At 42.1% G+C, this 22,608-nt stretch overlaps 1 protein-coding gene across 1 annotated transcript in view; it reads right to left on the bottom strand.

The window, feature by feature from the left end:
* The window catches only part of LOC126473404 (NECAP-like protein CG9132), a 36,310-nt gene that overhangs the window by 5,759 nt on the left and 7,943 nt on the right, over positions 1 to 22,608 (bottom strand). The window contains exon 4 of the mRNA XM_050100422.1: positions 9,599 to 9,882. Coding sequence (XP_049956379.1) covers positions 9,599 to 9,882 — 284 coding nt within the window. The remainder of the gene's footprint in view (positions 1 to 9,598; positions 9,883 to 22,608) is intronic.

The following is a 22,608-nucleotide window of genomic DNA, read 5'->3' as shown; positions in this document are numbered from 1 at the left end:
CATACCAAAAATCAGCTGCCAGTTTTCATCTTGATGAAACTGCGTGTTCTAGCACCATCCATGAGTTCGGCCGTGAAGGTGTATGGGGATCTGGTAAACTGTTGCACATGGCCTTCAGTGTGTGTGGAAGCTTATCAAGTCTTTGCTGCACTTTTAGAGCTATCACTATCAATCACTGCAGCACATTGGTGTTCGTCGAGAACTCAGAAGAAGCTACGTCAGGAAATAGGCTCTCAGAATAGGTCAAAAGTCAAAATGGATGTGTGGTCTTGCTTAACACCAGGGTGGACCTACTCCAGGTTAATTATCAGAGGAATTTGTTCACCTGGGAGGAAAAAATAATCACACAATTCAAATGGCTCGCAAATTGGCAGAAGCAGTTGCATAATTGGAATAGCAATTGGTAGTGTCGAAACTGCACAAGTAGGAACTTATATTCTGCCAAAAGACTGAAAATGGGACTTTTATACACGGTGCCAGTACGCAGCCTTACTCCACAATGAAGAATTGGATCTACCCGTCACAAAGACGATGGTGTTGTCAAACCATGTATCTGACATCTGTTGCCTAGAAGCAATAAGACCAATGCCCTATTGTGGTGTGGCACAAGCTGTATGGCTAAAAAATTAGAGCTTAATGCTTTTCTGTGAAACATATTTTAAACTAGCTGGAAAGTGGTCCATGGTGCACAGATCATCATGCACAGAGAACTGTATCAAGTTAACAAGAATGGGTGTAGAAATTACAAGATCAATGATCACGAACATGCTGTCAGCTGCACTAAAATGGATAGGTGTTACTGTACCTCCTGTGGTTCCTGTCTCCTCTGCAGAAAGTACAAAATATGTCATTTGCCATCCATTTGACTGCAAGTGGCATGTCAATGGTGGATCTAGATGTCATACGGCGAGTGATGGTACTCCTTAGGGAAATGGCAGGAAGGGACAGAATAGGACACCATGTGCACAGCATGTATGCCTGAGGGCCTCACCAACATGTCATCTGGGATCTGAGGGCATTCTTGGGTCACTCCAGTGACTGGCAGAGATGGTTGAGAAGACCAGCCTTGTTTATGGAATTTCAAAGCAGCTCACAATTTGCAGCATTGTCCCCAGAACTGACCGTGGCCCTTTGGTTCTGAGTGAAATGGAAGGACTGAAACACACATCTGAAAGTTCTGTGACAAGCTAAGCTGCAACTTCCTGGACTTGCGCCATAGGGTTTAGAACTGTAGGGTGCTCCTAATTAGGTCAGGTGTGCACTACACATCAGATGCTGCTACTCAGGTAGCTGACTGAGTGTGGGATGCACACAAGAGGTTTTTAAGATTAGGCGACACTCCATCCAATCCAGATAACGACAGCTATAGGAAACAGAGAAGTATCGGTGTAAGATCGAAAGAAATGCCTCCAACAAGTGAGAGTATTAAAATCTTAATAGTTAACTGCTGAAGCATTCGCAATAAGGTGCCAGAGTTTGAAGATCACTTAATACTAGGTGCAAAAAGCTGGTTGAAACCTGAAAGTGGTAGTGAGATTTTAGGGGAAAATTTAAGCGTTTATCGAAAGTACAGGCAAATCCACTGAGGTAGAAACTGGAACTGCGTGTGAGAGTGTATGGACAAGACTCAGGATCAGGGTTGGGCCTAAAATGCTAATGGTATCCTCCTATTGCCCACCTGACTCATCTCCTGATGCAACCAAAAACTTTTAGAGAAAATCTCCGTTCACTTATAGGTAAGTTCCCAATCATACTGTGATCATCTGTGGAAACTTTAATCATACAATGATTAATTGGGAAAATTGCAGTTTTGTTCATGGTGGGGGTGTGGTAAGATATCCTGTGGAACTTTACTAAATGCCTTCTACGAAAACTACATAGAACAGATAGGAACTAAACTCAAGATGGATCTAATTGCAACAAAAAAGACATGTCCTCTTTGAGGATGCCCACACCGAAACTGATATCAGTGACCATGATGCAGCTGTTGCATCAATGATTACCAAAGTACAAAGGAAAACTAAAACAAGCAGAAAGACATAAGTTCAGTAAACTAGATAAAAAATCAGTATTGTCATATCTTAATGAGGAACTTGAAACATTCAGCACAGGGCAGAAGCATGTAGAGGAACTCTGGCTCAAGTTTGAAAGAATAATTGACCATGCACAGGATTGACATGTACCCAGCAGAACAGTTCATAATCGGAGGGAACCTCCATGGTATACAGCCACTGTAAAGAAACTTCTAAAGAAACAGAGATTACTACATAGTAGGTCTATAGATAGAGAGACGCTGGATAAAATTCATTTGGCTATCAAAAAAGCAATGCATGTTGCCTTCAATGACTACTGCAGCAGAATATTGTCAAGTGATCTTTCACAGAACCCAAAGAAATTCTGGTCATATGTAGAGGCTGTTAGTGGCTCCAAAATTAGTGTCCAGTCCTTAACAAATGAGACAGGAACTGAAATTGAGGCTAGCGAAGCAAAAGCTGAAATGCCTAACTCCATTTTCAAATGGAGCCAAGCGAATTTCCCCAATTTAATCCTCACACCACCAAAAAGACGAATGAAATAACTATTAGAGTCAGTGGTGTTTGGAAACGGCTGAAATCATTCAAATTGAACAAAGCTCCAGGCGCCGACGTAGTCTCTGTCAAATTCTATTATGAAAATGCGGCTGAGCTAGCCCCTCTTCCAACTGTAATCCATCATAAACCCCTCTGTCAAAAAGCCATGCCCAGGTGTTGGAAAAACGCATAGATCACATCTACCTACAAGGACAGTAGAAATGATCCACAAAACTATGATCCAATATTCTTGACATCAATTTGTTGCAGAATCTTAGAACATATTATGAGCTCAAATATAATGAGATATCTTTAATAGAATGACCTCTTCAATGCCAACCTGCCAGGATTTCAAAAACATCGATCATGTGAAACCCAACTGGCACTTTTCTCACATGACATAATGAAAGCTTTGGATCATGACAACCAGGTATGTGCTCTATTTCTTGATTTCTGAAAAGCATTCAACTCAGTACTGCACCTACACTTATTGCCAAAAGTACAATCATATGGAGTATCAAGTGAAACTTTTAACTGGATTGAGGACTTTGTGGTATACAGGACACAGCACATTTTCTTGGATGGACAGTCATTGTCAGATGTAAAAGCAACTTCAGGTGTGTCCCAGGGAAGTGTGTTGGGACCCTTGCTATTCACGTTGTATATTAATGACCTAGCGGACAATATTAACAGTAAAATAAGGCTTTTTGCAGATGATGCAGTTATTTATAACGAAGTAATATTTGTGAGAAGTTGCATAAATATTCAGTCAGATGTTGATAAGATGTCAACATGGCGCAGAGACTGGCAACTTGCTCTAAACGTTCAGAAATGTAAAATTGTGCACATTACAAAAAAGGAAGTAGTAACCTACTACTACAATATCAATTAGTCACTGCTGGAATCGGCTGACTCATACAAATACCAGGGTGTAACACTTTACAGGGGTATGAAATGGAATGGTTACATAGGTTCACTCATGGGTAAAGCAGGTGCCAGACTTTGGTTATTGGTAAGATACCGGGGTAATGTAATCATTCTACAAAGGAGATTGCCAAGACTGCTTACATATCACTTGTGTGACCAGTTCTAGAACACTGCGCAAGTGCATGAAGCCCATACCACATAGGACTAACAGGGTATACTGAATGTATATAGATAAGGGCACCACAAATGGTCACAGGCTTGTTTAATCTGTTGGAGAGTGTCACAGGGATAATGAAGGAACTGAACTGGAAGACACTTGAAGATAGATGTAAACTAACCAAGAAATTCTATTGACAAAGTTTCAAGAACCGGCCTTAAATGATTACTCTACATACATACTAAAACCATATGTGCATCCCTCACATCGGGATCATGGAGATAAGATTAGAATAATTACTGCATGCACAGAGGCATTCAAACAATCATTCTTCCCATGCTCCATACACTAATGGAACAGGAAGAAACTCTAATAACTGATACAATGGGGCATACCTATTTCCATGCACCTCATGGTGGTTTGCAGAGTGTAAATGTAAATGTAGACCATCCATAGACACTCATTACTATGAATGTCTGTGCATAGAGAACCCTCCTATAGTCTCTCAGGGGTGGCAAAGAATTTGCAGTAGGAATGATAATTTTTGAGGGTAAGGTACTGCTTTCAAGAGAACCACATTTATTGTAGGGCTACACAGACTGCCAAGTAGAGTGACAATAGCTGTTGCAGTTCCGAGAGGTTGCAATAATATGCAATATAGTTCCACAAAATAATATGCAATATAGTTCCACAAAATGATTGTACTGTGGGTGTTGTAGTGGAGGGGAGGAGACAGACAGGTTATGCCCCACAATCATCATTTGGCACCTGTTAATATCTACAATATCTACAAACTTTGGTTAAGAACCAGGTGAGGAGGGAGGGGTCTAGCATAACAGTAACACCAGATTCACCTTCATATGTAAGTTGTTCCACTTTTTTTTTCTTTTGCATCTTTTTAAGATGTTTAGTGCTGAAGGTGTTTATTCATTTTAAGATCAGGTAAAGGGGAAGAACAGACAGACCTCTAATCCACAATGCTCAGCTCCTTCAGTTACTGGTAGTTGTAGGGACATGACCCTGTACAATTCTGGGAGGAGGCTTTCCCAGAGTGTATCCTTCTATTGGAAGACTCCAGAGGAGTGTGCTACTTCTCCAGCCGATGCTGGTGGACTGAGGAGCCATGTACAAGTGTGCTGATGGCTTGGGTTCATCTGAGCAAGTGTTGCAAAGCCAGCTATTTTGACAGTGTGAAGGTATTTACACTACTTTATAATGTTGATGTGCAACAATCGATTTAGTGTCTTATATCCTGAAATGTTACACTAGTTTTTGTTAATTGTGTACATTGGTGAGTAAGTGGCATTCACCCTGGCAGTTAAGGAAGGTTGGAGTGCGTCCATAAAGTATTCTATTGCGTTGGGCATGTCAACAGTTACCACGGATGGGCTCATGAGATCACCGGAATGTTATGCGGCAAATGAAACGGCGTTTAAACACTCTGTTATTAGTAATACATACGGCCTGACAACGCAATGGTAGTCCATCCATAATATTTACTTTGTTTTGGGAATGTGATACTAAAATGATAGTTACATGAACAAGGGAGCATTTGTTCTGTCTTTTGGCTCTTTATAAATATGGAGGCGAAAATGTAACTCCCCTCCCATTCCACGTTAGTATCTAATTCCTTGTCCAATTGCAGAATCAAGTCGTGGTGGAAAATTATCCCCTGCACTATGTTTAAGATTTATGTAAGGGATAATAGTAACAACCAACAGATACACACACAAAAAGTAAATTTCACAACTGAACAGTCCTCTGCTTCAGTCAGGAGAAAGATGCTCTGCATCTTATCTGATGCTGCTACCTCTCCAAATTTATCATCAATGTCTGTTGGAACAAATGGGTCTGTTTTTGTTACGTACAAACTAGGTACTGTAGGGAATATTTACCTCTATTCCAATGCTGCTGCTGTTTCTCCCACCGCGGAGCCAAGTGCAAGAATACTGTAGTGCTGAAATAGCACCATAATCACCTAATTACCATTTCTATGAGGAGACTACTAGGGCTTCATGGCCATCAGCTTGAAAGAGAGTATTCCATTTCACTGCAGATTATCTGCCAGGGTGTCACCCATTTCAACTGAAAGTTGCTGTTTATGAGTTTCATAACAGCCACCTGGCACAGCATCTGATCCAGAAGGAAGGTAAATGTTACATGGTTTAACATGGAGAGTTTGCAGCTTTGGCGATGACAGTTCTTCCCTCTCCTCATCTTCTCTATCATTCTCATGAATGACTAGCTACCTGTTGGTTATTGGCTATATAATTGGTGATTTCCCAGTAGCAGAAATCAAGATTGTCACGCAAAGATGATTACTAACGTGCCACACTGGGTGCCCTTCCTGGCGCAGTTCATACATCAAAAGGATGATGAATGCCTATAGGCTTGATCACCAGTGCCCTTGGTAAATATGAATGTGAACGTGTGTATTCTATTTACTGATCAAAGAGGTCTTTCCTTACAAATAATGATACTGTGGATGTGTATTGTAGAAATATATTAACAGGTTTTTGACAACGTCATACTTAGGTGGGCATGAATGGCTGCCCCTCTGCGTAAGACCTGTGGGGAGAGCAAACACCTACCAAATGTCAAACTGACCCATTTAGTACTGTCTCAAGTTAAGAAAGTATTTTTGGCAACCCCGCCTAAAACAAACACAAATTTACTATTTAAGTAATTAGAACAATTCATAATTTAAAATAACACATATATTAAAATAAAAAACAAAATGTGTGTGTGTGTGTGTGTGTGTGTGTGTGTGTGTGTGTTTGAGAGAGAGAGAGAGAGAGAGAGAGAGAGAGAGAGAGAGAGAGAGAGAGAGAGAGAGAGACCATGCATGCTTAAGCATTATGCTCCACCACTCAAAATTATGGCAGTCTTATAAAATAATACTGCGTAAAATGAAGTTAGTTGGATAAAAGCACTAAAGCTTTCTCGACACACATGAGGCTAGCTAACCATCAATATAAAAAATGGAAAGGAGTCAGCAACACAGTCATTGAACACTGCTCTCTAACACAGATTCCTCACAAAACTTTAAAACCCACGCTACAGTCGTCCAATTATCACTTAAAATAAAGGGGATACCTACAGCCACAATATTCAATGCTCGCTGATCAGCATACAAAAAATATTTAGTTACAGTATCACACCTATAACATTAACATCAGATGCATTACATTCTGGAGGATCCTAACACACAGGAACAGGTTACATGGGTCAATGGGTAATGCTATCCACAGAGGTCAGGTGAGCTAAGCTAAAATGATCCGCTTGACTTTATGGAAGTGCGTCACTGTTTAGTAGTCTGTTTAACTGTCCAAAGTTTATTTTCACTCATTTCCAACCACTCTCTTTCCCTTATGCCCATGACACTGGAGATTCTCTGACTGATTAAGTTTTAAGGCAGGGGTGTCCAAACCCATAGACTGCATGCAACTCAAAGCAATTATTAAAGCGGCCCAAGAAGTGAGAATATATCACACGAACAGAAAAAAATTATCCATAAAATTCCATTTATGTTAATTGAAAATTGGATGACAAATTGAACATATTCAATTCGAAAGTCACACTACATGATGCTATTCTCTCACTGGTCCATTCCCTTCCCCCCCTCCCCCAGCGGTTGTTGTTAGTGCTAAGTAGAATATATTAATTTTAATACAAAAATACTTTTCATTGTCTTCTTCTTCTTCTTCTTCTTCTTCTTCTTCTTCTTCCAGTGCAGTCCAGATAAGCTAAAAGGTTGGACATCCCTGCTTTAAAGGCATGTCACATGCTTAGGAGTGATAGCAGTGACTCACTAGCTTTGACATGGATGCTGGGGGTAGGGCTTGTTCTGTAAGCCACTGTTTGCAGTCTGGTGTGTGCATGGTGTTTTGTGTCCAAGGTCTTTCAGTACAGAGGTGACGCTGACCCATAAATTGTATACTCAACTGTCTAGATGGGAGTGGACAAACTTACAAAATTATTGTAGACTAGATCTGTCTGCAACCCAGACCTTCCCATTGAAGTATTTTAAAATGCCTAAATCTTTCTTAAAGTGCTCATACTTTTAAGCTCCTGCAAGTGTAGGAGCCATGCGAGTCTTTAACAAAATATGAGGCTCTGATACTTGACTGATTAAACTGGAGAATGATGCCATTAAAACCTGCCTTATGCGTACAAGCTTACAACCTCTAGTACCTTAAACATAACTACCTATTTGTTTACGCAAGACAGCAGGGGGAGCAGGAGGAGGAGTACATCATAAAATAGTCAAGAAGTCTTCACTGGACTGTTCGGTGAGTCATGTATGTTATTCATAGCATCAGTGGTGCCTCCCACACAGCTATCTCCACAAGAGCCAAGTTGTGTAGGGTACAATGATACTTCCTGAACCCACACTGGAAGTGACTAACTAGTTTCTTCCTCTCTAACAACCAAATTAGACAACAAATTACTATCTCTGACACATGCACGTGCACGCACCTGCCCCCCCCCCCTCTCTCTCTCTCTCTCTCTCTCTCTCTCTCTCTCACACACGCACACACACGCACACACACACACACACACACACACACACACACACACACATTCCACCACCAATACAACCACCCATGTATTGTGGGTTACTTAGCAAAGTATATGTTCACTGAGCATATTGCCCAAAAGAATTATTACATCACTTTTTCTTTGAGGTGGGTAAACCTTACCCACATGGTAGAACTGTGCTGAAATAGTTCCCTCATTGAGTGCCGCAGACATGACTAGTTACTACACTTCTGTGCCTTTTGGGGAAACTGGAGCCTTCAGTTTCTTCACCATTAAAGGTATGCGAAACCATGGCTTTGCTTGTTAGTATATCGTTTGGGAAATTAGCCATCCCATTATCCTCATTTTATTTGTGCTGCAAGCTGAATGTTTTTCATGGCTTTTGTGTACTCCTTTAATGAAAATATCTCATTTATTCTGATTCTGTGATGTGGCTGATTAATGAGATGCTGCATTCTGAGCAGCAATTCAAACAGCCACCATCTTAATTTCAGTGTTTCAGACACTTGCTGTATCAGTGAGCAGCCAAATATCAGTGCACGCAACAGAACTCAGGAAAGAAACATCTGAAGCCGCGAGGTACAAGGGCCTGCCGCAGAATAGAAAACATCGGCAAGCAGAAGTCTAGCAATAAATCACTGACTGATGGCAGACAGTACACAAGGACAAGGACAAGGACAAGGACAAGACCAAAGCAACAAACAATTAAGTGCAAAGTGGAAACCTTTGTCACAATGATGTCCGAGAATAGTGACCATCAATATCAGATGCGAGTACAGAACTGACTGACCATTCACTGGGCGGCTGTATTTATATCGGCCGCAAGGAACACTACTAGCCAGCGTATTCACACGGCGGGACAGGTGGCGTGCTCACGCTGTGGCGAGATTGTCCTCTAAACAGCCATCTCGGTCCATTACTTGCAGTGGGCATTCAACTTTTGTGGAGCCGTATACCAGAAAGCTAATGTGCTTTATTTGTTGAATGTTTTATCTATACTCGTGTATTCTGAAAATATGTAGTTTCAGTAATACTGTGCATTACAGATGTCTCCAAAATGCCGTTCTTTTTGTATAGTTTGTTGTGCTACTGTGACAGGAAATCCGATAACCATATATAAATATGGTACTTAACACAGGTTAGACTTGCAGAACAGAAACGGAAGTACTGCAAAGGTCCCACATCTGCCAATCACATTCACACAGAAAGAGTTGTGAGACCTCTGGGGGCACTTTGGAAGAAGTGCAGATTCACTCTAGCACAACAAAGGGGAAATGTTCAGGGCAAATGACATGTATTACCACAAATTTTATCTGCTTACTCACCCAATTATCTACTTTAAGCTTATGACCATAAGTACCTTCAAATTCACTCATTAGAATCTTCAAAATCAGTAGCTTACCTTGGTTGTGTTGTACCTGCTGCAGCAAATTCACCCCAGTTAGCTTCTGGGGGTGTTGCACCATGAGATGATGAAACAGGCAAATCACACAGAAGATCATTTCCAGCAGTAGGTCTCGGCTGATGAGATGGAGAAGAAACAGGCGTCACTCGTGACGCATTTGCCGGAGCTCCTGGTGGTGGCCCAATTTTAACTCCACCAGGAGGAGGTGGGAGGATACCTGTGCTGTTGCCACCAACACCACGAGGCTTTGGCCTACTCGATACTTCAGTTCCATCTTTCTTCTGAACAGTGAGAGAAAATGCATTCTCAGAACTAGTTTGGTAATGTCTGACAAATTACATTTATTAGATGAAAAAAATCTAATCACCAAGCAGCGGCAGGAGAACACACACACAAAAAGGTTTAACTTTTACAAGCTTTCGGAGCCAGTGGCTCCTTCTGGCAGAAAAGTTGAAGGGGAAGGAAGAGGGGTGACAGAAAAGGATTGGAGAGGTTTCGGAAAGACTCTTTCCTTCTCAACGCTTTCGGTAGGTCTCCCCTGACTCAGGGTTCTGGGTGACTTTTCTGAACTGTACCCCTTTTCTCAAACCTCTCCAGTGCTTTTCCTTCAACCCTCATCTTTCCCCTTCAACTCTTCTCCAGACGAAGTATCCACTGGCTCTGAAAGCTTGATAAAGTTAAACGTGTGTGTGTGTGTGTGTGTGTGTGTGTGTGTGTGTGTGTGTGTGTGTGTGTGTGTGTGTGTGTGTCTGGGCGCGCGCGCGCACACATTTTCTCCTGCCACCACATGGTGAGTACTTTTTTTATCTATCCATTTACATTATATTGTTAACAATTGATTATTTTGATTGTTAAATTACATTTGTTGCCATATGAATAGCAATTATGCTAGAATTTAATCCCAGTAATGGGTAACATCCCCCCCCATGAACCATGGACCTTGCCGTTGGTGGGGAGGCTTGCGTGCCTCAGCGATACAGATAGCCGTACCGTAGGTGCAACCACAACGGAGGGGTATCTGTTGAGAGGCCAGACAAACGTGTGGTTCCTGAAGAGGGGCAGCAGCCTTTTCAGTAGTTGCAAGGGCAACAGTCTGGATGATTGACTGATCTGGCCTTGTAACAATAACCAAAACGGCCTTGCTGTGCTGGTACTGCGAACGGCTGAAAGCAAGGGGAAACTACAGCCGTAATTTTTCCCGAGGGCATGCAGCTTTACTGTATGATTACACGATGATGGCGTCCTCTTGGGTAAAATATTCCGGAGGTAAAATAGTCCCCCATTCGGATCTCCGGGCGGGGACTACTCAAGAGGATGTCGTTATCAGGAGAAAGAAAACTGGCGTTCTACGGATCGGAGCGTGGAATGTCAAATCCCTTAATCGGGCAGGTAGGTTAGAAAATTTAAAAAGGGAAATGGATAGGTTGAAGTTAGATATAATGGGAATTAGTGAAGTTCGGTGGCAGGAGGAACAAGACTTCTGGTCAGGTGACTACAGGGTTATAAACACAAAATCAAATAGGGGTAATGCAGGAGTAGGTTTAATAATGAATAGGAAAATAGGAATGCGGGTAAGCTACTACAAACAGCATAGTGAACGCATTATTGTGGCCAAGATAGATACGAAGCCCACGCCTACTACAGTAGTACAAGTTTATATGCCAACTAGCTCTGCAGATGACAAAGAAATTGAAGAAATGTATGATGAAATAAAAGAAATTATTCAGGTAGTGAAGGGAGACGAAAATTTAATAGTCATGGGTGACTGGAATTCGAGTGTAGGAAAAGGGAGAGAAGGAAACATAGTAGGTGAATATGGATTGGGGGACAGAAATGAAAGAGGAAGCCGCCTGGTCGAATTTTGCACAGAGCACAACATAATCATAACTAACACTTGGTTTAAGAATCATGAAAGAAGGTTGTATACATGGAAGAACCCTGGAGATACTAAAAGGTATCAGATAGATTATATAATGGTAAGACAGAGATTTAGGAACCAGGTTTTAAATTGTAAGACATTTCCAGGGGCAGATGTGGACTCTGACCACAATCTATTGGTTATGACCTGTAGATTAAAACTGAAGAAACTGCAAAAAGGTGGGAATTTAAGGAGATGGGACCTGGATAAACTAAAAGAACCAGAGGTTGTACAGAGATTCAGGGAGAGCATAAGGGAGCAATTGACAGGAATGGGGGAAATAAATACAGTAGAAGAAGAATGGGTAGCTTTGAGGGATGAAGTAGTGAAGGCAGCAGAGGATCAAGTAGGTAAAAAGACGAGGGCTAGTAGAAATCCTTGGGTAACAGAAGAAATATTGAATTTAATTGATGAAAGGAGAAAATATAAAAATGCAGTAAGTGAAACAGGCAAAAAGGAATACAAACGTCTCAAAAATGAGATCGACAGGAAGTGCAAAATGGCTAAGCAGGGATGGCTAGAGGACAAATGTAAGGATGTAGAGGCCTATCTCACTAGGGGTAAGATAGATACTGCCTACAGGAAAATTAAAGAGACCTTTGGAGATAAGAGAACGACTTGTATGAATATCAAGAGCTCAGATGGAAACCCAGTTCTAAGCAAAGAAGGGAAAGCAGAAAGGTGGAAGGAGTATATAGAGGGTCTGTACAAGAGCGATGTACTTGAGGACAATATTATGGAAATGGAAGAGGATGTAGATGAAGATGAAATGGGAGATATGGTACTGCGTGAAGAGTTTGACAGAGCACTGAAAGACCTGAGTCGAAACAAGGCCCCAGGAGTAGACAATATTCCATTGGAACTACTGACGGCCATGGGAGAGCCAGTCCTGACAAAACTCTTCCATCTGGTGAGCAAGATGTATGAAACAGGCGAAATACCCTCAGACTTCAAGAAGAATATAATAATTCCAATCCCAAAGAAAGCAGGTGTTGACAGATGTGAAAATTACCGAACTATCAGCTTAATAAGTCACAGCTGCAAAATACTAACACGAATTCTTTACAGACGAATGGAAAAACTAGTAGAAGCCAACCTCGGGGAAGATCAGTTTGGATTCCGTAGAAACACTGGAATACGTGAGGCAATACTGACCTTACGACTTATCTTAGAAGAAAGATTAAGGAAAGGCAAAACTACGTCTCTAGCATTTGTGGACTTAGAGAAAGCTTTTGACAATGTTGACTGGAATACTCTCTTTCAAATTCTAAAGGTGGCAGGGGTAAAATACAGGGAGCGAAAGGCTATTTACAATTTGTACAGAAACCAGATGGCAGTTATAAGAGTCGAGGGACATGAAAGGGAAGCAGTGGTTAGGAAGGGAGTAAGACAGGGTTGTAGCCTCTCCCCGATGTTGTTCAATCTGTATATTGAGCAAGCAGTAAAGGAAACAAAAGAAAAATTCGGAGTAGGTATTAAAATTCATGGAGAAGAAGTAAAAACTTTGAGGTTCGCCGATGACATTGTAATTCTGTCAGAGACAGCAAAGGACTTGGAAGAGCAGTTGAATGGAATGGACAGTGTCTTGAAAGGAGGATATAAGATGAACATCAACAAAAGCAAAACAAGGATAATGGAATGTAGTCTAATTAAGTCGGGGGATGCTGAGGGAATTAGATTAGGAAATGAGGCACTTAAAGTAGTAAAGGAGTTTTGCTATTTGGGGAGCAAAATAACTGATGATGGTCGAAGTAGAGAGGATATAAAATGTAGGCTGGCAATGGCAAGGAAAGCGTTTCTGAAGCAGAGAAATTTGTTAACATCCAGTATTGATTTAAGTGTCAGGAAGTCATTTCTGAAAGTATTTGTATGGAGTGTAGCCATGTATGGAAGTGACACATGGACGATAACTAGTTTGGACAAGAAGAGAATAGAAGCTTTCGAAATGTGGTGCTACAGAAGAATGCTGAAGATTAGATGGGTAGATCACATAACTAATGAGGAAGTATTGAATAGGATTGGGGAGAAGAGAAGTTTGTGGCACAACCTGACCAGAAGAAGGGATCGGTTGGTAGGACATGTTCTGAGGCATCAAGGGATCACCAATTTAGTATTGGAGGGCAGCGTGGAGGGTAAAAATCGTAGAGGGAGACCAAGAGATGAATACACTAAGCAGATTCAGAAGGATGTAGGTTGCAGTAGGTACTGGGAGATGAAAAAGCTTGCACAGGATAGAGTAGCATGGAGAGCTGCATCAAACCAGTCTCAGGACTGAAGACCACAACAAACAAAACAAATGGGTAACATAGGCAATGCATACTCATTTCTGCATAACATTATTATTAAGTGTAATAACAAGATATGTGGGCTGAAAGAGAACTGATATTCATATGGGCAATGAAGCACATCTGAAAACTGTGAAACTTAAATATAGAATTCAATACCTAAATAGGTTATACTGCAAGTCATTAACATTTTTTCTATCTTGATTTCCCAAAGATGTACAGACTCAACACCAAGCTTCCAATGTTGTGCCGCCATACTAGCAGGGGGCTATTTGAGGCGGGGTGGGGGTGGAGAGAGGAGGGAGGGGGGGGGTTGCTTGGCATCTCTCAATAATGACTTTTCTTTCCTCTCAACTATAGTGTAATTCCAACCTTTCAATATTGATATAATTTGTAAGGACTAATATCAAGTAATCAACACACTCTGAAATACTGAGTATTTTAAATTTTGTTGTTTATAAACCTCAATAAAACTGAATTCCAATGTTAGGCTAAAAATACAAAATTCCCTGTGATCTTACAAAATTCCTGAAATTCCCTGAAATTTTCCAGATTTTTCAGGTAAAATGTAATTCCTTGAGAATTCCAGGCTTTCGAAAAGAATCACCACCCCACACCAGTCAATTCTGTAGTGTATACTAATAAAAAATACATCCATGTCAAATCATAAATATGAGAGGCAGAAAAATTTAAGAAACAGAAGTAGGCTGGAGGGATCTAAATCCATATGGAGCATCTTCTGATATCTATTCAAACAAACAAGGCTGATAGTTTTTATATTAACGATGACGATTGTGTGTTTAAATGGACTATACTACTCTGTCATCAGTCCGTCCCTTTCAAGAGAGAAACATATATGAAGGTAAAAAACGAGAAAATTGGGGACTTGGCATTTCCAACAATTTAAGCAAGTCAAAGAGTTGGAAATGGGCACGATAATAGTTGCAACATGATAGGTAAAAGAAAATAGAGATAACTTATGCAGTATCTTGCACATGAGGGTCTAAAGGAACAACGAGGTGGGGGAGAGGGGAGAAAGTAACCTGCAGACACATAGAGGATACCCATTACAGGAGAGGTGGGGGGGGGGGGGGGGGACCATGGCTCTTCCCCCACAACCACTGCTAACAGTTAAAGTGGAGCAGTATTATAGTTTAGTGTAAAAATCACTCTCCCTTAGAAAATACAACACTCTAGTAGTGACTGTCTCATCATCCACAAGCATCCGAGGTAGTAAGGTAGGCAACTTGAGGGAGTGCCACAGACTGGCCAGCATGGCGCACTCAACAAGAACATGTGCTATCATCAGTAGATTACCCCAGATGCAGTGAGAAGGATCCTCCAGACACAAAAGGAACTTGTGGGTGAGTCTTACGTTACCAATGCATAGTCAGCACAACAGATAGCATCTTTCCAAGAGGCCTGGAAAGATGTATGTCACACATTAGTGAACCCTTTACTAGCTCTCAACTTGTTTTGAGTCATAGTAGCCTGCCATTCCAATTCCCAGGGCGTCAAAATATTGCATCAAAGTTGTGATTGTAAGCTGGTAGCCAGCGTTCTGACATCAAGTTGATCTCCTATAGTTGCATCTTTAGCTACATGGTCGGCGAGTTCACTGCCTGGAATGCTTATGGGGCTCAGTGTCTTTCCAGAGCTGTAGACGTCAAGGAGGAGGTCCTGGACGTTGGCGACCACAAGATTTTTGGAACAGCACAGGAATATGCCTTTTAAGCAGCTCACAGACTCACTATAGATCATTGTGGCCAGGGATTTGACATACTGCAAAGCCTGATGTGGCAACCAACTCTGCAGTGTATACAATGAGAGAGAATGCTTCTCATGCCACCTTGCAGAATAATCGTACCTCCACGACAACAGGTGTCAGAGAAGGGTACGATCAGCATCCTTCTTGGGGCCACAAAAGAGGTCCATCCATATCACAGGACAGGGGACAGACCACAGGGAGTGTCGAGAGAGAGCTCTATGAAGACAGACTAAAAGAGGCTGTTTGAGGTCCTTCAGTAGAGTATAGAGTCAGAACCCAGCTGGTCTTCCCAGTTTTGGGTGATGCGCGAACAATCTTGACTGTTAGTTGTGGAAGAGAGTTGAGTGACATGGGTGAGTGGGCATCCGACAGATTGGAACTGTGTAATTTGCCTGAAGCTGCTGTCATCTAGCCCACAGTGGTGGGTCACAGACTTCCAAGAGGAGGCTGTCAGCAGGGCTCATACGGAAGGCCCCCATTGCCAATTGCACACCAGTGTGGTGAACAGGGTCCAGCAAGCTTGGTATGAATGGTGCTGCCAACCCATAGGCCAAGCGGTAAAATCAGTACTTTGTAAAATCTCAGATGAACTATGCAAACTGACCCCCTCACAAGAGGTTACTAAGAAATCAGAGAGCATTTAGCTTCTTCATACAAGTTGCATTGAGCCAGAGGACATGCGACAGCCAAGTTAGCTTGTTGTCAAATAAAATACCTAAGTAACGAAAAGTTTCCATCACAAAGTAACTGGTCACTGAGATAAATTCCTGTATGTGGGTAAGCAGTCCGTAGTCTTCAAAAATGCACAACTTGTCATTTTGCAGGAGGAAACGGACAACTGTGATTCATGGCTCAATCATGTACTCTCCAGACAGCTCCCTAAAGTTGGCGCTCAGTGGAGCACAGTGATGCACAGGTGCAGCAAAGGCAAAAATCATCCACATACGGCAATGGAGAGAAACTGTGGGGCGCACTGCATTTATGATACCATTGATGCTAATACCAAACAGTGCTATGCTGAGGATCGATCCCTGAGGGACTCGAGTTTCCAGTACATACTGGTTGCTGATAGTCAAAAAAGTCAGAGACAGGAAATTCTGGATAAAAATGGGTCAACTGCCCCAGAAACCCCCTCATGAAGTGCAGATAAGATATGATGTCACCAAGTGGTATCGTATGCCTTCTGTAGGTCAAAGGAAACAGCAATCAGGTGTTGGCAATCTGTGAAAGCATTGCACAATGCAGTTTCCAGATGAACCAGATCTATGGTGGACTGGAAAATCTGAAAGCCACTTTGCAATTGTGATATATGCCCTCCCGCTTCATGGCACGAACAAAGAAGGTAGTTGACCATTCATTTGATTAGCTTATGCAGCCCATTTGTGAGAGAGACTGGCTGTTAGTTAAAATATGTGGGTCCTTTCCCAGTTTCAGGACAGGAAAAATAATACCTTCCCACCACTGAAATGGAAATTCTCCTTCCCACCAAATATGATTAACAAGCCCAAGAATACATTTCATGCTACAAGCATGAAGATGTTCGAGCATTTGGTTGTGGATTTTGTCGGATCAAGAAGCCGCATCTCGACACACTGCCCAAGTGCTGCGAGGCTCCCAGTCACTAAAAGGAGCACTGTGTGACAGAGTGCCATGGGCATGGAAGGATAGCATGTGGCATTCAATATGATATTTCTGGGTCAGAAAATGAGGATGGTAATTACTGCAAGCAGACATTTCAGCGAAGTGTGATGTAACACATTCAGCAAGTACCGCAGGATCAGAGAAGATGTTACCACTGACATGGATGCCACAAATGTAGTGGAATTTAGCCTATGCTTGGGATGATTGAGTGTGGGATCGCATAGACGATGCATATTGCTCCCAAGATTCCTGCTTTCTTTTCTTTATTAAAAACTGCACTCTCACCCAGAGTCTCTTGAATACTATTAAATTATCCACAAAGGGATGGCATGTGTGCCATTGAAGTACCCTGCAGCATTCCCTGATAACTGTGGCTGTATCTTGAGACCCCTATGGCACCGGCAGCCATCAAGAAGATCCGGAGGAGTAGAGTATCGTTTCTGCTACAGCATGAATAACACTGTCAATAGTATCCTGTACCACTTTGTTCCACAACTGGCTGCAAAAGTGGCTGTGGAGGAGGAAGACTGCCAGTCAGCTTTCTGAAGTGGCCAACGTGGAGCACGCTCCAGATATATGAGAGTGGAGAGGGAGAGAATGAAAGGAAAATGGTTGCTGTTACAAAGATCACCATGGACACACCACTGAATCAGTTTTAAGACACTCAGGCTCCAAACTGTAAGATCAATAATTGAGTATGTACCATGGGCCGCACTGAAATGTGTTGCAGCTCCAGTGCTGAGTAGGCAGACATCCAACCCTGACAGGAGGTGTTCTAGTACTCAGCCTCTGCAATACAGTGTTGCAGTGCCACAAAGAATTATGAGCATCAAAGTCTCCCAATAACAGGAAGGGAGGAGGTAGCTGTTCCACTAACTGTAACAGCTTGTGACACTGGAATGATCCATTTGGGGGTAGATAAGCATTAAATATTTTAATCCGAACTGACAGGTAGACACTAATGGCCGAAGTATCTAGTGCAGCGGTAAGTGGCACCTCCTCACTGGAAGTACCAGAGTGTATAAGGGTACAGAGCCCACCAGACACTTTCTTGACTCGAACATGATTGGTACAGTAGGATTTGTAGTTTCTCAGAGGAGGGATGTGTGTTGCTGTGAACGGTGTTTCCTGAAGTGCTATGCCAACAATGGAGTAAGTAGCCATTAAATGAGGAAGTTCAGTCAGGTGGCAATAGTACCCGTTACAGTTCCACTGAAGGAGCACTGGCATTGATATTAGATTTGAGAAAGTGGCAAACGGAAAAGATGGGTGCAATTACTTCGCTGCCAGGTCGCAGTCCACCTAATTGTGTGATCCGATGTCAGTGTGTATGGGCTCGACTGCTACAGGGATGTGGACCAGAACATTTGAGGCATCAGAAAGTAGTTCATCATTGTGCTTATCCTTCTCATCCTTGTGAGACATCGATTTCTGTGAATATTTCCCCATTTTATCTTCCAGGAGCGAAGAGGACCGTAATTTCCCTCAGCCTGCAGCCCATGGCTGCTGGTCCTTGTCTTGAGATGTAGCAACTTGGGAGGTGTCATTCCTGACGGGGCCAGATGATGACAAGGCATCTTTGGCCTCACCAATGGTGTGGGAACCACTGGTGCTACAGGTGTAGGGTACGAGGGAACTGACATTCCCTCCATCAACTGTAGGGCAAGCCCCGGAATACGACCATGTCCAGGAGAGGCCATGTGAGACCTTATTGCGTGGGTATGGACTGTGAGGCAACAGTCTTAAAATTTGAGACTGCATCAGTCGGATGCAGTCTTTCAAACTTTTTCTTCTCATCTTGATAAGACAGTCAGTCAGGCATTTTATACTCTTTAATTTTCTTTTCCCTTTTGAACACTGAGCATCACAGTGAATGAGGAGGATCCAGTTCTGGACATATAGGAGGCTGGTCACAAGGGCTGTCCTCATGGGATGCCCATCCACATGCCTTACAGATAGCCACATCAGAAAAGCAGGAGAATATGTATCCGTACCTTAGGCACCTAAAACATCTCATTGGAGGAGGAAAGTAAGACTTGACAATACACCTATGGACCATGCATGACCATAATCTTCTCAGGCAAAATGTTGCCTTTGAAGGCTATGTCAAAACCTCCAGTATCAACTCAATTATCCTTGGGTCCCCTCTGGATGTAGTGCACAAAATGGACTCCACACCATGCCAGATTAGTAAGCAGCTCTTCATCAGTTTGTAGTGTTAGGTCCCAATAGAGGATGTTAATTGTTGTTGTGGTCTTCAGTCCTGAGACTAGTTTGACGCAGCTCTCCATGCTACTCTATCTGTGCAAGCTTCTTCATCTCCCAGTACCTACTGCAACCTACATCCTTCTGAATCTGCTTAGTGTATTCATCTCTTGGTCTCCCTCTACGATTTTTACCCTCCACGCTGCCCTCGAATGCTAAATTTGTGATCCCTTGATGCCTCAAAACATGTCCTACCAACCGATCCCTTCTTCTAGTCAAGTTGTGCCACAAACTTCTCTTCTCCCCAATCCTATTCAATACCTCCTCATTAGTTATGTGATCTACCCACCTTATCTTCAGCATTCTTCTGTAGCACCACATTTCGAAAGCTTCTATTCTCTTCTTGTCCATACTAGTTATCGTTCATGTTTCACTTCCATACATGGCTACACTCCATACAAATACTTTCAGAAACGACTTCCTGACACTTAAATCTATACTCGATGTTAACAAATTTCTCTTCTTCAGAAACGATTTCCTTGCCATTGCCAGTCTACATTTTATATCCTCTCTACTTCGACCATCATCAGTTATTTTACTCCCTAAATAGCAAAACTCCTTTACTACTTTAAGTGTCTCATTTCCTAATCTAATTCCCTCAGCATCACCCGATTTAATTTGACTACATTCCATTATCCTCGTTTTGCTTTTGTTGATGTTCATCTTATATCCTCCTTTCAAGACACTGTCCACTCCGTTCAACTGCTCTTCCAAGTCCTTTGCTGTCTCTGACAGAATTTCAATGTCATCGGCGAACCTCAAAGTTTTTACTTCTTCTCCATGAATTTTAATACCTACTCCGAATTTTTCTTTTGTTTCCTTTACTGCTTGCTCAATATACAGATTGAATAACATTGGGGAGAGGCTACAACCCTGTCTCACTCCTTTCCCAACCACTGCTTCCCTTTCATGCCCCTCGACTCTTATAACTGCCATCTGGTTTCTGTACAAATTGTAAATAGCCTTTCGCTCCCTGTATTTTACCCCTGCCACCTTTAGAATGTGAAAGAGAGTATTCCAGTCAACATTGTCAAAAGCTTTCTCTAAGTCTAAAAATGCTAGAAACGTAGTTTTGCCTTTTCTTAATCTTTCTTCTAAGGTAAGTCGTAAGGTTAGTATTGCCTCACGTGTTCCAATATTTCTACAGAATCCAAACTATCTTCCCCAAGGTCCGCTTCTACCAGTTTTTCCATTCGTCTGTAAAGAATTCGCGTTAGTACTTTGCAGCTGTGACTTATTAAACTAATAGTTCGGTAATTTTCCTTACCTAACTCACATCTTGAGGTATGGTCAGAGGGGGAAATGCCATAGGAACATGAACTCTGTATTAAAATCGCTGTCCATTAACTGCTGAGGTGACCGTTTTGGCATGGCCACCATTAAATTTGATCTGTTTCATTGCGGATCATCAGCACCAATGCCACTCACTCCGCTCAGAGGCTCTCCCGGTGGGCGCCACACTGCCAAATCAAAGGCCCCCTGGCACAGCAGCGATAGCCTGGAGTCCTGGTACCCCAAAAATGGAGATAGGTACCTACTCCTTCACTGACATGGGGAACTACAGCTCAGGCATCGGTACTGTGATCCCTGCATTGTCAGGTGGCTACCACCAAGAGGATACTACATGACAACCCCACCACGACAGACTGGCTACTGCAATGTATCTCGGGTGCAAAAATTGATCTATCTCCAGAATGAGATTTTCACTCTGCAGCAGAGTGTGCGCTGATATGAAACTTCCTGGCAGAATAAAACTGTGTGCCCGACCGAGACTCGACCAAGTTCGAGTCTCGGTCGGGCACACAGTTTTAATCTGCCAGGAAGTTTCATTGATCTATCTGATTGGTAGGTGCAAAAGATAACAATGCACAGTGGAGCATTAATGCATCACAGTAAAGTGTCCTTTCCCAAACAGTCCGCACTTCGGTAAAAATTGGAAAGTAGAGGTCAAACACAAAATGGGGACCAGAATTTAAAAAGCCAAAAAACATAAGGGGGAAAAGCATTAAAAAAGTAAAAAGAGCAAAAACGTAGAGAAGTACAATGAACAGTCAAAATACCAAGGTAAAAATGTGACCAAATAGAGAGACTCCTATTAATAACCTCTTACAACTGGCAAGGAATGGCCACTGGTCTACTCTAGCCCCTGACACTAAAGGGTAAGTTTTTATATTTACTCATAGAAAGGCTATCACAGTATCTGATGCACATGCAATTAATACTATATCTTAACTAGAATTAATCTGCTGAGCTGTTAAATGAATACCTTAAGAGGCTGAAGATTAAATTACAAGCAAAAGCAAGTTTCTCACAGAACATGAATTCATGTAAGGATTGTAAGTGATCCTCAGCCATTCATAAACTGTGAAAAGTCCATTGTAAAAGCTTACATAATGAGTTTTGACAGAGGACACTATATAGAAACTAAAAATGCAGAGTTTATGACTGTACAGCAATACAGGTGGTTTAATTTTAATAGTAGAAGTAAAAAGTAATGAAATGGCATGCATAAACATTCTCTCTCTATTTTCTTTTTAGTATTAATCTTTGCTATTTCTAGGCAATGAAACTACCTTCACAGAGTAAGTTAATAACACCACCAAACAAAATATTAGTAATTCCTTTAAAAGGGCTGATTGCTTTGGAGTCTTGTAGATCCCATGCCAGGCAGTCATGATCCTCCACCACTGGCATTAGTCATGGCGGTGAATTGGTTGGTCATAAGGAATCAGTACAGTAAGATGCATCTACATGGTGGAGATGTGATAGAATTGCAGAAAGGACCTACCATGCTTGGATGTGTCCATAACCACACTGAATGAAATTTGCATGAATTATTGGCATATCAATGGGGCCCATTCAGTGTGTTTACCAGGAATGGCGTGCCACTGGCAGCCATGTAACATGGTTTAAGAACAGTTATCGAAAAAAGATCATTATCGACAGGCACTGGAGGCGAGTGTCACACCTCATTAATGGCAACCGGTTTCAAGCCCGTCAGGAATTGCTGCTGTCAGTGAACAAAGGTCCATATCAAGACTCTGAAAGAACAGTGTTAAGGGAATTTAATGTAATGGACACATGGAGTATGGAGCCTCACAAAAGGTCATTGCTCACAGTAGCACATACA

Source organism: Schistocerca serialis, chromosome 4 (assembly GCF_023864345.2).
Source record: "Schistocerca serialis cubense isolate TAMUIC-IGC-003099 chromosome 4, iqSchSeri2.2, whole genome shotgun sequence".
Classification (NCBI taxonomy): domain Eukaryota; kingdom Metazoa; phylum Arthropoda; class Insecta; order Orthoptera; family Acrididae; genus Schistocerca; species Schistocerca serialis.
The sequence above is the reverse complement of the archived record's forward strand: the minus strand, read 5'-3'. Positions and strand labels throughout refer to the sequence as shown.